The following is a 17,988-nucleotide window of genomic DNA, read 5'->3' on the forward strand; positions in this document are numbered from 1 at the left end:
GCAAACGAATGTATTTTTATAAAACATTAAATTACAGTTTGAACATTTTAATTTTAGGCGTTTGTAATAGGTAGCAAACGCTACATATTATTCTTTCAATGAAAGAGCTAGATTAAGGTTAGTTAAAGCCTAAAGATTAAGGTTAGATTAGGACCTAGATTAAGGTTAGAATACGGTTAATTTTCATTAAAATTAACCGTAAAAGAAAGATTTCAATAATTTCAACCAGTTTTTGAAAATTTTTTGAAGTTTCAGCTTTGTTTATCTCTACTTACTAAGGTGTCATAAAGATACCTTTCCTAGTAAAAGTTTCGTAAATTTAGTATTGGCCTATATCAGGCATGGCTAACAGTTTTATGTCTCCAGGCCGAATTGGAAAGAAAACTTTTTTCACAGGCCGAACGAAATATTAAAATTTAAAAAAAATTAAATACAAAAACGATGTTTCTGAATAAATAAGTAATATAGTACAATAAATTAACAAAAAAAACTAATGTGACGTGTTAAGTTTTTTTATATGTCCGTATTTTCCATTATTCAATTGCTTATAAAGAAAGCTAATATTGAAAAGTTTTTGCGTGCCGTATGTTGGCCATGTCTGGCCTATATCCATGAATTCTTGTATTGTTGAATACGTGATATACTGCTATAAAAAATAATTTTATAAACAGATATACTCGTAGTTGGTAAAAGAGAAACTATTTTACAAATTTTTAGAGATTACTTTTTTGTAAAGGAGAATCATTTTACTTCCAATTCGTTTATAACTTTTACTAGGGTGTCCAAAGAAATGTAATAAAAAAATGCAGTTTTAAATATTCATTTAAATAACAAGAAATTTTCTAAAATCTTGTGATATTAGTAACATAGGTCTATTATCCTTAGAATTATATCTCAATTATTTTAGTTTTCAAATTAACTCACAAAATTCATTACAATGTTAATTTTATTATGTTATATGGCTGGTTTATTACCGTTATATATATATATATATTGATATGAAACAAAATTCTCATTAAAAAAAAAAAAAAATAGACTTAATCTTACCTATAAAGGAACTTCTATGTATTATCTTACTATTGATTTATTAAAGCTCAGCAAAAACTACTGAAAAGAAATTGATAAAAATTTGTATACATATGCTTCTTATGGTGTAAGTACACATTAAATTTTTTTGTTGAAATTCTGAGTTTAAAGGGTTAAAAATTAAAAGGTTTGCGTAGCAATGAAATTTATTATTTTTTGAATTTTTGGGTAAAAAATAAAAATATCAACTTGATTTTTGTTGTGTGTAATTTTCATATAAATATGTAAAAAAATTACTTCAAGATTTCTCAAAATTCGACCTTGAAAGGGGTGAAGAATGGATAAAAAAATAGTTGAACAATGATTGAAAATTTTCTCCATTTCCGTCTATAATAAACGAGGTATTAACTAGAAACATCTCGTCCCGGAAAGGTCGAGCGAAGCGAGCCATGATCGGCTAAATATCCCCTGACCACGGCAACAAAAACATGTAACCACATAGCGCGGGCGAAGATGCGACGGGGATGTTAAAAATGACGATTTATATCTTTCGAGAACAATAGTTGAAGTTGGCAGGCATTGTCTTAAGAGAGGACTATTTCTCTCCCGGTCAATTTTATGTGGGTTGCTCGAGAGTAAGTTCGTGCAGCAGTTTATTCATTCTAGCACACATAAAACAATGCCAAAACTTTTATTAAATGCCGCGACGGGAATTTAATGAAAATCTAAAAAAAATATTCTTATTCAAACAATTTTATTTATAAATAAATAAGTTTGCTATTAAAAAAAATATTGTGGGTGAAGCCGTATTGATATCGCTGGCGAAGCCGCGACGTGGGAACGATTCTACATGTATAAAAGAACATGTCATGAGTAATCAACGCCAGCAAAAACTACTAAAGATAAATTCATGAAAATTTGTATACATGTTCTTCTTTCGATGTAAGTGCACAAAAGAAAAGATTTTTGAAATTCCGAATATAAAAGGGTAAATGGTGCTACATTAATTTTACTATTTTTTTAACTTCTCGATAAGTTTCCCATTTTCGACTATACTGAACGAGATATTCACTAGATTGGGGCTTGAAAATACTCTTCAGATCAAATATCTATCTACAAATCACTTTCCGGTTTTTTGAATTTAATTTTAAGAGTTGCGACGATTTAGGTTACATTTTGCGAGGATATACATCGTTACATTATAAAACCAAAACTAAAATTATACTGAAAAATATAAATATCATTAAAGAAACGATTAAGTTATATTATCTGATTCATTTAAACGAATTAATAGTACTGTAAACTATTTTACTATTGAAAGTAGATTAATATTAGTGATTTTTTTCTCCTTGTTTTATACTACAATTAGTGTTAGTTTTTCGGGTTTGATAATTTTTAATCATTCAATCCGTCGATCTCCGTGGCAAAGTGCCTATTTTCTGGAGATTCCAGGGTTGAAGCTCTGGCAGGCTTTTTTCTTGTAGCGAATTTTTCATTCGCTATAAAATTCCATTTCATATTTCTGCAAATGATTAGATAACAGTGGCAGTCACTCAACCAACACAATCACTAACTTCGGTTAGTGATCGGAAGCAGGTGCAGCCAGACGCTGCACCTGCTTCCGATTACTTGACTACAAAACGTAAAAAAAAAAATTGACCGCGACGGGAAACGCAAGTAACCATACAGCGCGGGTGAAGCCACGTCGAGGATGCTAGTATTTTATAAAATAATTAAAATCCATTTTAATTTAGAAGTTTTTAAGAAGAATAAAGAATACTGCTACTACAACCACTACTAATACTGTGTTTCTTTTTTAATAATTTATGGCAAAATACTTGCAAATATTAAAGAATGCAGAACAATTATCATTTACAGTTTTTTCAACAATTTTCTTTTACGAAACAAGTTGTTTCCATAAACTCAATAGTTTTATAAAATTTAGTTAAGCGTCTGATTACTGGGCTAATACAACCATACTAGAAAAAGTAAAAAGATTAACTACTGCGTATTCATCATAATTCAATTTCGATTACTGATCAGTGATGAAGATCGTTGATAAGTAATGAGCTACTTCCATCCTGAATAAATATACTTCGATCTCCCAGGAGTTGTAGAAAGATAGATGCCCACTAATGTAGTATATTTTTGGGTAGGATTGTTTCGCAATCCATCCATCGAAAGATTATGGCTTTTAACTATTATTCCCTTTTTTCTTGAAGTCTTACATCATGATATTTTTTTGTAGATTTTTGCTAAACGCCCAAATGAATCGGTATTTAAGGTGTTTTAGATTTCTATGATTTGCTACATCCTTTGTACCGGTGTGATTTTGTCAGAGATAATTCTGCCTATTGATCCGTCTAAGAAATCATGTTTCCTATCCGGTGGCTGTATAAAAACCCCAGCATTAGCTTCTAAATATCTGTTCTGAATAAAGAGGAAAAAATAAAATTTCAGAATATAAATATTATTAAAATAGTGTTAATATTATCTGATTCACTCGAATTAAATTTTACTATAAACAATTTTACTAGCGAAAATAAATTATTATTTATTCAGTTTATTCAATTTATAAAATTCAGCAATTGTAATTAAAAAAGGAAGTATTGTGATCGTGAAAAATATCGGTTTTCAGATATTAATATTAATGGAAATATCCATTTTGATCATTCCTGAATACATTTAAACTAGTTTCGTTGTGACGTCTGTACGTACATATATATCTCGCATAACTCAAAAACGATTTGCCGTAGGATGTTGAAATTTTGGATTTAGGACTGTTTTAACATTTAGTTGTACATCTCCCTTTTTGATTGCAATCGACTGAACCAAGAGTGTTAAAAAAAATCTAAATCCAAAACAATCTGGATTTTGTACTTTTTCTTAACTGAAGTAATAAGCCCTCATTCAGAGCTTTTTCAACGATATATAATAAGTGGTACTTATTTTCATTAGTTCCAGAGTTATACCCAAATGAAATTTTAATTAATGAAATATTTTGATCTTACAAGGGTAAGGCACTTCGGTTCGAAACAGACTTCATCTCCTTTTTTTTAAACTTTTTTTTCAATTTAAATATATTGATTTATTAATAATTATTAACGTCTGTAAAAAAAATTACGATATATAATAATTAAATACAATAAAAAAAAAATTGAAAAATATCAGAAATTATTAATGAAATAAAATTTTATGTATTTTTCATTAAAAAAAAAAGTAATAGGGAATTTAATAGGGACACAAGGAAGTCATGTGATGCCCACATCAGATTTTTTTGTTTTAAAATTAATGTTAGTGTTCCAGGTTTAATTTTTTTTTAATGATTCATTCCGTCGATCTCCGTGACGAAGTGCCTTTCATCTTGAGATCCTGGGTTTGAATCCCTGGTAGGCATGGTATTTTTCATCCACTACTAATTCAGTTTTCATATTTCTATGTACAAGCTTCACGAATGCTTTTATGGTGAACTAATTCATCAAGGAAAAAAGTAAATTTATATAATTACTCGTTTAAGTATAAAATAGAAATTTATTATTGTAAATATTTTAAATCGTAGTTAGAAATTTACTGCATAAAACTTTATATATTAACAACTATTGCTGCTTTCTAAATTAAACAAATTACGATTGTGATTTCCACCATCTAACCCAAAATTTCATATAATATTTATTTTTACAAAAAATCGTGGCTGTATTGTTTTAATTTTATATAAGTTTTACCAAAAAAATTTTAATACATAAAATCAGTGATTTATTTTTATTATATAATATATATATACATAATTTTTTAATCATTGAAGCAAACATTTAGATAGAATAATTTGTTTGCATTTTCCTACCGTGCAATTATTTTATCGTTAGCTATATTAACTCTGCAACCACATCAATTCATGTTGTTACCCAATTAAGCCAATTTCATGCTTATTGAGTAATGGAATACGTAACTCTAGATAAAATATTATTTACGATATAAAATAAATAGAAAAAAGATAGTATATCAATAAGGTTTATAAAAAAAAATTATTGCTTTGTGTTTTACTTTATATTTAGATTCCGATTTTTAATCTTTTCAAAGAGCATATATCCAGTTTAATACTTTATACTGCTCCTTTTGGTTTTTTTGTAGTCCATTCAAACAGCAGTTATTCGAATATTATTTATTAGCTTTACAGATTTTATGCAGCAGCTGAAAATAATTAATCGGAGATTAAAAGCGCGCTTTTATGTACACATATATATATATTTCAAAAAAATTACAGATCGGCCGTATATATATATATATATAATATTTTAGTCTTTTCCACTAAATCGTATATATATAAATTTGTTTTTAAACGTTGCAGAAAAAGAATTAGTTTTGATGTATTTATATTTTAATTTTATCCAATCCCTTTTCAGACATTTTGAGCAATTTATACCTTCGTTGTTTTTAACGACAAATTATTCTTTTTATCATTAACTTATTTAAATTTTCATTAATTAACAAAATATTAGTGAGCTGTAATCTAATGTAGGATTTAATAAACTTATAATTTTTTAATTTACATATTATATTACAATTAAAATAAAAAAGAGAGTTGCTTTGTAACAATTTTCTTTAAATAATAATTTATTAATAATAAAAATGTATATCTGGTTATAAATTTTGTTTTTTTAAAAGCAGTTTTCTATCTTTATTCTTTACAGTAATTTAAATACAATGTATATTATTAAATCATACATTGCAGCTATATAGATCAAATTATTTGATAAAGGAACATTTAAATGAATTCGAAATAAAACAACCTCACTATGAATAAGCTGCATCTTTTTTTTTTACTTTACAGCTTTGTATTTAATAAATAAACTAGCGTTTCACCATCGCGGCTTCACCCTCAACATTTTTTTAATAGCAAATTTATTTATTTAGATATAAAAATTGTTTAATCAAAAATATTGTGTTTAGATTTTCATTAAATCTCCGTTGCGGTATTTAATAAAAAATTTGGCATTTTTTTGTGGTACTAGAATGAAAAAGCTGCTGGATGAATCTAGAGCAAGCCACACAACATTGTCCACGAGAGAAACACTTTAAGTCAATCCCTGCCAACTTCAACTATTGTCCATGAGAGTTATTAATCTTCATTTTTAGCATTCCCGTCGCGGCTTCGCCCGCGCAATATGGTTACTTGCATTTCTCGTCGCGGTCAGGGGCTTCGCTCGCCCTACCCGTCTAGCATGAGGGATCTGTCCCTTAAAACCCGTTGTATTCATTAAACTCGTGCTTGCAAGAATATCAATGATAAATACAAATTAAAGCCCGTTTTAATTTATAAAATTATCAGTGAATTGAAATTGCTTCAGAGCAACAGTTTGGTTGGTTCAGGACCAGAAACTTTGAGCGATCTAAGAATGTGAGTTTCAAAACTGTCGGCTTCCATCCGAAAAATATTAGTTATAACTGGTTACCCGTACTTTTTACGGGTAAGAATATATTTTGCTCCGTTCTTACCTTTACCCGAAAAACACCACAAGGTGGTAACCGTTCTTCGTATCTCGTTTTTAAAAAAATTCCTTTAATTAATTTTATTTTATGTTTATTAGTCAAGTTACCGGAAGATGATGCAGCCAGTCGCATTTCACATACAGTAACAGTGGCTGTATTGGTTGAGCGGCCCCCGTCGTAAACCGTCGCACTCCTTAAAGATTTGAAATTCGAAAAAACCCAAAAATGGTTTTAAGATATTTTTCTGAAAATTATTTATTTTCAAGCCCAAATCAAGTGAATATTTTGTTTAGTAGTCGGAAATAGGGAAAATTTTCAATAATTGTTGAAATTTTTTTTTACCTTTATTCACACCTTTCAAGCTCGACTTTGCGTTGATGGAGATGCATTTTTTATTGTAGGTGTCTCTTGGTGAGTTGGTATGCGAGTTCCAGTTTGCGTGGTCGTCCGTTTATTACTTCCTTTTCAGAGATATTTAACTTCAGAGATTTGATCGTTGTTGAATACGTTTGGAAGATTTTTGTATTAAACTGTGTTTTTTGAATGGAAACTTTTAAGCAAAATTTACCTGCGATTCTTTGAAGGGTTTCGAGTTGTTGAGCTGCGGTTTCTGTGTTTTCAGACAGTAGAACGATGTCGTCGGCAAAGGTGAGGAAGTTGATATTGAAATTTTACTTTTTGTATTCAAGATGAATTCGATTGAGGAGTTTCAGGTTAGAGAGTTCGTTTACAAACATGTGTGTGTATTCCTGTACAGCTTTTACTATTTTCGCTTCGTTCTATTGGTTTTTATTTAAAAGAAACTCTGAATGATTTCATTTTACATATATCTAAAAACTAAGTAAATTTTTAGACTGCTCAACTGATAAAAAACATTTTAAAAACCGCTATTCTTTGGGATTCTGACTGTTGTCAAAGTTTCGTTGATATAAAAGGTTAAAATGCATAAAAGTATAAAAAACAGCACATCGTTATATTTATAAAATTTATGTATGATACTATCAAATTTACTTTTTGCAAGATTTTAACTTGCATCATTCGACTTTTAATATGTTCCTAATTTTGTAAATCCTATGTTATACTATTATCTAAATTAGAAAATTGTTCTATTTCCGGCTTATTATTTTTTCCTCTGTTACTGTTATTTAAACAGTAACAGAGGAATTCTCTGTTCTTATTCTCTTGTTCTCTTATTCTCTATGTTCTATTCTCTGTTTTTATTTTTACTTCTTTTCAAATTATATTTCTTCCCTACAAAAACCACAGTTCGTATGAAACAATAATCAGTTTTTCTTCTTTGTATCTTTTCCCTCACTCAATCTTGGGTCGGGCAATGAACCATAGACGTCATCTCATTTTCTTTCCATCACTCCTTCCTACGTTCTCTATTTTCACATTTCTACTTATAATATTCTCCTTAATATTATTTTGCCATCTTTTCCTCTACTCTTTGTCTTGATATTTTCCCGTTTTCCTTCCAATTTAAAACTTTTAATGCGATCTTATTTCCTTTATTCTTATAAACACACGTCCAAAACATCTTAGACCTGTTCTCCCTCTCCTGTCCAGAAAAGTTTCTATATCTATGAGTCTTTACTTTTACATTCCTCACACAATCCCTCTTTCTCTTTTTACCTACTCTTATCATACTTTTAACAAAATTTTACATAAACATATAAAATAATTAGTGCTAAGGACATCTTGTGTAAGACTACAGTATGTTACTTTATTCTATAATGTCTCCTTTTATAGTTTTAGAAACACTGCATAGTACTATCTACTATTCTTACTAACGCATCAATCTTCATTCCCTTTTTTTACGTTTCCAAACGTAAAGTAAACCTTTTACTACTTCAAAAAAAAAAATTCATTGTAATCCCAATTTTTTTTAATATTCTCTATCTTTCACTATTAAATTATTATAATAATATTATATATTTTTTGTTTTGTTCATAATTTATTTAAAACTGGATACAGATTTTGATTTAAATTCAAAAAACGTAAAATGTATATTGATTGAAATTAGAACAATATGAGATAATTGATGAAATTTTGGGTGTTAAAATTAATGAAAAGGTGGCGGAATTAAATTGTTTGGATATAGAAATTTTTTAGAGTTTAATAGCTTGCTCAGGTACGACTTTCTCATCTAAAATGGAAAGTTTTGAGAAAAAACAGCTGAATATTTTGTGACTAAAAGTAAAGTTGTCACACTGTAGATTTAAAAAATTCTTTTCAGTTGTTTCTTGCTGAAAGTAAATATCAATGAAAGAGTTAATTCCACGTTCTACTTTACAATATATGCTCTTGTTCAGAATTTGTCGATTTCTTTGTAACTGTATTACTAATAATTATTATGCACAAATTTTATGCCATTGGTTAAATGATTATATATGTTTCTATAGACATGCTGACTTTTAGATAATAATGTTTCATGTTATGAAGGGAAAATTTTATCTTCCATATTATTATCGTGAATGTAGTATTTTAACTTTGGGTTTATGTTTTAGAATGACTTATTGAAAATTGTTTATATTTTGATATTTTTGTCAATTTTTAATAATTTGTTTTGTTGCTGCTTCAGTAGTTGTAATTATTAATTAGATTTAAGGTTAAAATCTCTCTTTTATAAAGTTGAAAAAGATAATAAATAAAAAAATATCAAATTAACAGGAAAAATGAAAAATTAAAGTAACGTTATTTGCATAATTTATTATGTAAACTATTCACCCTTTACACCTAATTGGTATGGATCCATATAATTAGGATCAAATTTAATTTTTGATATGGGCGTTTCTTTATTAAAATTTACTAACCAGTAATTTAAAACTGATAATAATTATATGAAAATTATGTTGGGAAAAACATCAAATTATTTTGAGCCTATCTTATACTATATTATTATAATTTTAAAGGAAATAATTACCACTTATTTGTAACAACGGAAAGGTCATTATATCTTTGCAATTTGCAGTTTGTATAATATAAAATGTTGAGGAACATTTCTTCGTATTTTAATGTAAATGTAAAACAATTTTTTTTAAATTTCAAATAAAGTTTATTAAACTAAATTTGTGTTTTTTAATCAATCTTTTCCAATTTTATATCATAATCTAATTACTGTAGAACTTCTGTTTTCTAAACGAAAAACTGTAATAAGAAATTTTCACAGGTCTCTTTCGAAGCCAGCTTTAGACCATAAAGAGAACTCTATAAAAATTGAAACTAATGGTCTGACGAATCGAAATCAGCAATATACGGTGGATACATCAAACTTCCCAGCCAAGCATTCTCAATTTTCAACGGATCACCAAAAGTATGTGGAAGTCTAGAGGCGTTTTCATAATGGAAAACGTCTTTTCCTTTTAATTAATTCTCGTCGGTTTAACTCAAAAGCTTGGCTTAATCTTTCCAGTTGTTAACCGTAAAGGTTAGATTTAAACGTTTGAACGGGCGGCAGCAGTTCACAGAGAACAATTTGTTTCCAGTCCCATCACACACATCATTTTTCTTGGCACCAATTCTGGTATTGCACCGTTTGTGGAATTTTACCTTCCTTCGACTACGATCTTGTCTTTATTGAAGTAGTTTCAATAAAGATTCGATTTCGTTCCTTTTTAGCAACAATTCGCAAATTGAAACTCGATCTATTAAATGGTTTATTATTAAATCATGTGGTAACCAAACATCCAGTTTTTTTTTGTATCTAGCCTTCAAATTGTTTAAAACTCCTTTTTGATAAATTTTTAGTTAGTTACTAATTCATAACGCTAATACAGTCTTGTCAATTTTTTCAGTCATTGACTGATCAGAGAGAAATGCCTTAGGGACATAAAAAGTTTCAGATTGAAAAAACTTGAATCAGCTTTATGCCACACGTACTGATACACTATCATGTCTAGAAACAACACAGATTTTTTAGCAGGCTGAGTCACATTTTCCCTTTTTGTTTTGTAATAAAATTTAAAAGTTTATCAAATTTCATTTTTATTTCTAGTCATTTTCGATACTCAATAACTTTTAAATAAATAGACTAATATAATATAAACTTCTTAAAAATATTCAGTAATTAAAATTTCATAATGATTGTTTCAGTCAGTGGTTTTCGCGGTTATCGGGAACAAACGAAAAAGATATTGTTTCTTTATATAGCAGTTAGATTAATGATTAAATTAATGCATTCAGTGCCTTTGAAAAAAATTACAGAATTACTATATTTTAAAAGTACATTAAGAAAATGTTTTCTTTTTTTAATGTTTAAATATAATTGTTTTTCAGCGCCAGAGAAGACTTTGGAAGTGATCCAAGCACAAGCGGAGCTGGATGCGGTAAATATTTCCTGCAAAGCACTTGGTTTGTTTCCCGAGCCTAGGATGACATTATTCAAAATTATAGATATAGAACAGAGGTAAGTTGTATTACATGAAAAATAATATTGTAGATTATAATTCTTTCTATTATAAATATTTTGAAATTAACACACTCTATTTGTGAAAACAAATTAATTATTTTTTTTGAGTAGTCTCCACAACCACCCCGTTCACCACGGAGGTACCCTCCGTGGTGAATTATAGCATAGTGTAGCACAGTATAGCACAGTGGGTAGCACAGTGACCTAACTACTGTAAAAGCAAATGCAGTAGGACAGTTGAAAACCATAAAGTATAACACATGACCTATCGGAAATACTAGTAACGAAGCTGTTATAGAAAAAAAATTATTCCAAAAACTTGAATACTGAACTAGGAAAAAAATAAACTAACCTAAAATACATAAAAAGAAAAAAATAATCTGAGCAATTATTATTCAATTTTTTTATAAAATTTCGTCAACCATCTTCTTTTTGAACTAACTGAGTCTGTCTAAATATATAATTAAAATCTCAGACATATTTCTCAAACGGACTCAGCCCTCCAGTACTCCATAGACGAAGAAGTCCCTTCTTCTTACATTTATGTTTAGGACTCAAATTCCAATCTCTGAAATAGCAACATGTAAAACCATTAAAAATTGTATAAATAAATATTATAATTATAATTATAAAATTATATAATAATAATAATATCAATCAAAATAAATTATTTATTATAACTTGTTATTAAATTTACATAATTTCGTAAAAATAATAATTAAACCTAGGGAAAGAAGAATAAAACCACATTGAGAATTTTGGTACATTTGTAAAATAGACACAATAAACTTCTGAATTATTTCACTATATTCAAAGAAAATAATGAATATCAAACCATATGCTTTCGAAATTTTATTGCAAGGATTTTCATTGAAGTGAAAGTTTCTCTTGAAAAAGTTTGTCCAATTATAATCATTCAGAATGCTTTAAAATTACATATGCTGACACCATATATATAAATATAAAATAGAAATTAAGATTTCACTCGAAAATCATTTTCAAATACGTTATATAAAATATAAACCTAGACAATGAAATTGACAAAAATCTAAATAAATAAATGGAAAAAGAGTAATTGAAAAAATAAGAATATCTTAAAATTTTTTAAAAAAGGTATTTTTCGAATTTGAATAAAATATTAAGGTAACAAATACATACAACTGTTGTCTTTTAATGCAGTCTCAATAAAAATTGTAAATATACCTAAGAACATCTAAACCACTTGACTTTCAATTAAGATTGTTCACCATGACTTATTACCTGCCCCTATTATAGGTTGACTATATAAAAGGAGCCTGACTCAAGATAGCATGAAGTTTAAACCAATCAAAGAGATATTTACCCCCCTTAAAGAAAAATTTAATGAATGGGACAATAGTTCCATTCCTTAATTGATTCGGGACATGAAAATAAACAAAAAAAAAAGTTAGGTAAATGCTCTTTCTCGCTTTATTTTCCCTCCTTTCATCATTTTATATTTTTTTAATAAAAGTTTATACCTTAACAACAAATTGAGATATTTTAATGAAAGTAGGAGTATATAAACCGAACAAAATTTTCTACAAAATAAATAAGTTTGAAAATTTTATCTTTCAAAATTCTCGAATGGGGGCAATTACAATTCTTTAATGTTAGTAGCTCCGTAAATATTAATTTTATAATAATCGTTAACAGATAAATTGTTAAGCCGTTTACTAAAAACAAAATGACTTTTCTTCTTGACCATAACTTTAGAGCTATGATGCCAAGAAAGTAAAAAGGGAGAAAGAGCTATTTGTGTAGTGCTTAGTTTAAAGTTGAATGACCCCCATAAAAAAGGATTTTAAAATTTAAAAATAGTTGAGGGTTATTAACTGTTTACAGTTTGTATATTCTAAAAAATATTTTACATTTTCGAATATATGTTTCCTGTTCCTAACCATAATTTTGATACAGAAATCGATTACGTACTGATATTTTCATCAAATAAATTATATTTATTCTTTAAAAAATCTTTCTTCTTTATTTGAAATGAATTGTTTAATTTTATTTTCCTACACAATCAAAAGTAAATATTTTTATTTTCCTTATTGCGTACGTTTCAATCTATTCACCTTGTGAATTATAAGCAACCCCCTCACTGACCAATGAGATGAGAATGATATGTATAACATGTAAAGGGGGTGTAGTCTTGAATAAACTCAGGCCGACTATTCTTGAGATGTTAATTGAAACCCAACAACAAAAATGCACCGTTATCCACTGTCTATTATTCATATCCATATAAAAGCAACTAATCTTTACTAGGATTTGAACCTCAGAACCTTCGACTTCGAAAATCAGCTGTTAAACATCTGATTTACGACGACGAGTTAACCACTAGACCAGCCCGGTGGACAAAGATAATTACAACTATTTTAGTTATCTTATAACTTATAATATAACTAGGGTCCGGCATATAAACCTGACGATTTTTGAGGGATAATAATTAAACTGTGTTTCGTACTATTAAACCATTTAATATATCAAATTAAGATCAATTTTTGCAATTTATAGTGAATCACTTATATAGATTTTTTTTTTATTTGAATATTATGTCGTCCAAATATTTTCCATTACTCCTCACACAGTCACTTAACCTCATTCTAAAATTTGACATTGCTCGCTCAATCATCACTTGTGGAACTGCTTCAATTTCTCGTCGAATGGCCTCCTTGAGATCTGCAGTTGACTGTGGTCGACTACAGAAGACTTTATGTTTGAGATACCCCCACAGAAAAAAAATCACAAACAGCCAGATCAAGTGAACGCGCTGGCCACGGAATTTCGCAAAATCGGGAAATAAATAATAATACGACCAGGAACGGTTTCTCGAAGAACATCCATTGCGATTCTCGCCGTATGGGCGGTGGCACCATCCTGTTGAAACTAAATCTTATGTCCTTGAATGTCATTCAGTTTTGGTCGCAGAAATTCATTCAACATGTTTACGTATCGATGAGATGTTACTGTTACTCTGCGATTAAACTCCTCAATAAAATATGGGCCAATTATGCCGAACTTTGAAACCGCACACCACACTGTAACATATTGACTGTGAAGTGGTTTTTCAAGAATTTGCCGTGGATTATGTAAAGCCCAATAACGGTAATTTTGTTTATTCACAAATCCTGACAGATGAAAATGCGCCTCATCACTTAAAAGAATAATGGCATCCTGGTAAACATTTTCGACGATGACCTCGCAAGCTGCTTTGCGAGACGCCCAATCATTTGCATTAAGTTGCTGCACTAACATCATCTTATACGGATGGAATGAAGAATTCGTTGTACACTTCGATCAGAAATGGCTAGCGCAGCAGCATGTCTCGCTGCTGAACGTCATAGTAGCGTAACAGCTAACCTTACAGCGTTAATGTTTTCAGGCGTTCTCACAGTCCCGTTTTCGTCCTGTTGGTTTCATTTTTAAAGCAGACGATGTGTTCCTAAAATTCTTCACCCACAACAATATCGTATTCCTACTAGGAACAGACGCGTGTCGATTTAAATTGAAATGTCTGCGAAATAAACGCTGTGTTACAATAACCGAGTCATTATTTTTAAAATAGGCTTCAATTACAATCGCTCATTGTTGACCCGACCACGACATACTGGCTACTGAGATAGCATGAATAGACCTGTCGATGTACAACACTCCCGCCTTCTCATTGACAGTGGTGCCAACATAACAATTACTACAAAATCGTCAGATTTATATGACTAACCCTTAAAAGAAACAAGGATTTTTTAAATATAACATATTTTTTATCAATTAATTTTTCATTCATTTTTCAGATTTACTAATTTTTTATCGTTTTTTGTCTCATTCTTATTTGCTTATAGTTGTATTTTTATGTATTCTTTCTTTTAATACTAATATTTCATAATTGTGACAGTTAAATAAAATTTGATGAATAGTGGTTTTAATATTTCTTTAGTTTCATTAATTTTAGTCTACTCATTTAAAAACAGTGTACATCAGTATAATACATTATAAATTTGCAATTAATGAATAAAGAGATATTGTATGAATGAATCTAGGACATGTTTATCTTCTAAAAAAAAAAAAAAAATAAATAAAATGTGTTTGTTTGTGCGCGCGCGTTTAGTTTAGTTTGAGAACAATATGCATGAAGGATATGAACAAGAAACAAATGTGAATGAATGAATGAATGAAGGTTATCAACCTCATCCCCTTTTCAAATAGTTTAATGTATCAATAATATCGCATTCTACCACATTAAAAACAATCAACAATATTAATATTCAACTGATGTTTAATAATAAATCACGTTTTTTTAACCATTTAATAGCTCAAGTGTAATATAAAATATTAATCATACTCTATCAAATATAAAATTCTGTTATATTTGTAATAATCAGTCATACACATTTAAAATTCCTTTAGTGTAGCTATTTCAGTTAAAATTATAAAAAGGATTATTTACATTTATTTATTTAATGTTTTATTATACAATTTTTGATTTATTAATCTGTCATACCATTAATTTGATCATTTATTTAAAAGCTTAAGTGTAATAATATGTTTAATTTTATTTCCTTCTTCACTGATTTCCTTCCTTTTTTTTAATAAACTTTTTCATATATCCTTCACAAGTAATTCATCATCGCATGATTATTTTTTATATCGCCACATAAGCTTGAAGCATGTGCGTGGAATATGGAAATAAAATTTTACAGCATATGAAAAAAGCAAAATGAAAATTTTTATTCTTTAAATTTTTAGATAAAAAAAATACTCTTTGTAAAAACAAATTGTACGCACATACGTGAACATGTATACAAAACTTTTATCGAATAGAAGTTAAAAATACACTTAATTTAATAAAATATTAAATGTTGAAATACCCCAGAATGTCGAAAAAGTACTAGTGTTGATTTCTATTTGACTTTATATTTCAGTATAGGTTTAAGTTACTAGCTTATCATAAAATGATATAATGTGTAATATGGAAAGGTTATATTAATTTCTTCAACTTTTTTAAAATCTGATGAAGATTTTGGGATATATTACGGATGCTATGTTTTGAAGGGGATTGTACTTTATGAAACTTTTATTCATACATGTTCTTTTTTCTTGCTAAACATTTAAATTATCGAAAAATACGTTTGAAAATTAAAAAAAAATTATTGATAAATTATTTCTAAAAATTTTCTGTATTTTGGCTGTTTTAGTCTTCAAATTTGAATTAATTTTTTGTTCACTAAATTTAATCATGAAATTATCTTTCGATCTTTATCATGACGTAAATTAAAAAAAAATATTCAAATAATCAAAAACATTGATTATCATTGAAGTATTTTAATTGTTCTGTATCGTAATCATTGCAGCAATAGCTCAGAATTAAATTTCCTATAATTTCTGTAGCTTCTTATCGATTTAAAAAAAATCAGTTTATAACATTTTATATTAACGAGCTGATTACTCGGTATTTATTTATCCCAATCTTCTAATACACAGGAAAAGGAATCAAATCTTCTACAGTAACCTTCTACAAGGTTTTGCAGAGTTCTATTCATTTTTTTAAATTTCCAGAAGGTTCTCCAGAGTTCTCTTTGACTAACTTGTACTTAAATGTCATCGGGACTGTTATCAATCAGCCTAGCGAAGCCGAAACTATAGATTCGACACTGTTATTGGTCATTTCCGATTATCTTTACATGTTACCCCCTACCCATAAATACCCATAGGGGTTTTAGGGGTGTCTTAATCTCACAGTATTTTTTTCCAGAGAGAAAGTCATATGTATACCAAGTTAGGTTGAAACTGCCCCAGTCGTTCCAGAGATATGGTGGAACACACACACACACACACACACACACACACACACATATATATATATATATAGAGAGAGAGAGAGAGAGTGAGAGAGGGAAAGAGAATTATATTTCTTTTGATAAGAAAAAAAGTTAAATGAATAATGCCGTGAGGAAAATAATAACGTTCAATTCTACCAGTATTGGAATTTTAAACTATTTATGTGTGTTATAAAAAAATGTATGACAAAATATTGGGAGCTAAAGAAGAAGCAAATTGCTCATTTTCGAACTCGTTCTTCTAGGATTTTGAAAAAAGTGGATTGATTAATATTCTCCTCATTAGGCGTAAAAAAAAAAATAATAATGATAATAGAATTATAATTAGATAGCGATAGGATGAAATTTAACAAGAGGTCAATTTTATATTTCTATGAAGAATTTATTTTAATAATTTGTGTTTTTTTATCTTTGTTTAACATGACAGTTTTAAGATGTTCTCTGAACATCTTCTGTTATAAATGATGCGTGATTTTAAGTGGCAAGGGCCTTTTACACTTTGGTCATCAGGTGTTAAAAATAATATTTTTTTAAATTTTAGTATTTTTAATATTTTGTGTGGTGGTTTGGACAGTTTTCACTTGATGTATATTTGATTGACTACATGTAAGAAATGGCTTTTGTTTTTAAGTGGTTTTTTATACCCTTGCCATTTTGTGTTTATTTTAGGGCTTTAATCTCATGCAAGTCTGTTTTTAGATGATTTGTATTGACAAGACTAGTCTACTGACTATGTCGCTCGTGTTTTACCCGGAGGGAAAAGTAAGTCTTTCTATTTTGATGTGGAAGGGGCTAATGACCATAGCAGTAGACGATGCCCCTAAAACTTAAAAAAAAAATAAAAATAAATAGTAATGTGAGTAATAAATTGTCTGATTAAAGAGTAATCCACTTCTATATACACTTCATAGAGTAATACACTTCATCTTTTAATTTTACTTATTTCTGATGAAGTAGTATTACGAAAGCCCTTATGGTTAAAAAGAAGATTAAAAGGTTAAGTTTTGGTTTAATGACACAGTGTTTTATAAAATTTCTTTATTACTTTGCCTATAAATTTATTAAAATGCTCCAATTAATTTTTTTTTTCTGTTATGTGATATGTATCAATACGGGAAAAGTTTTTCTTATTACATAAAAGAATTGTTTACAGTTTAACAATAAGGTTTCTTAAACATTTGAATAATGAAAAAGTTTAAGTTTAATGTC

General features: G+C 28.6%; 1 protein-coding gene and 1 long non-coding RNA gene across 2 annotated transcripts in view; one reads left to right on the top strand and one right to left on the bottom strand.

Annotated features, from left to right (window-relative positions):
• The window catches only part of LOC142327600 (uncharacterized), a 242,383-nt gene that overhangs the window by 133,892 nt on the left and 90,503 nt on the right, over positions 1 to 17,988 (top strand). The window contains exon 3 of the mRNA XM_075370797.1: positions 10,792 to 10,921. Coding sequence (XP_075226912.1) covers positions 10,792 to 10,921 — 130 coding nt within the window. The remainder of the gene's footprint in view (positions 1 to 10,791; positions 10,922 to 17,988) is intronic.
• The window catches only part of LOC142327604 (uncharacterized), a 571,970-nt gene continuing 565,273 nt past the window's right edge, over positions 11,292 to 17,988 (bottom strand). The window contains exon 3 of the long non-coding RNA XR_012757026.1: positions 11,292 to 11,492. This is a non-coding gene — a long non-coding RNA (uncharacterized LOC142327604). The remainder of the gene's footprint in view (positions 11,493 to 17,988) is intronic.

This window comes from Lycorma delicatula, chromosome 7 (genome assembly GCF_047948215.1).
Source record: "Lycorma delicatula isolate Av1 chromosome 7, ASM4794821v1, whole genome shotgun sequence".
Classification (NCBI taxonomy): Eukaryota; Metazoa; Arthropoda; class Insecta; order Hemiptera; family Fulgoridae; genus Lycorma; species Lycorma delicatula.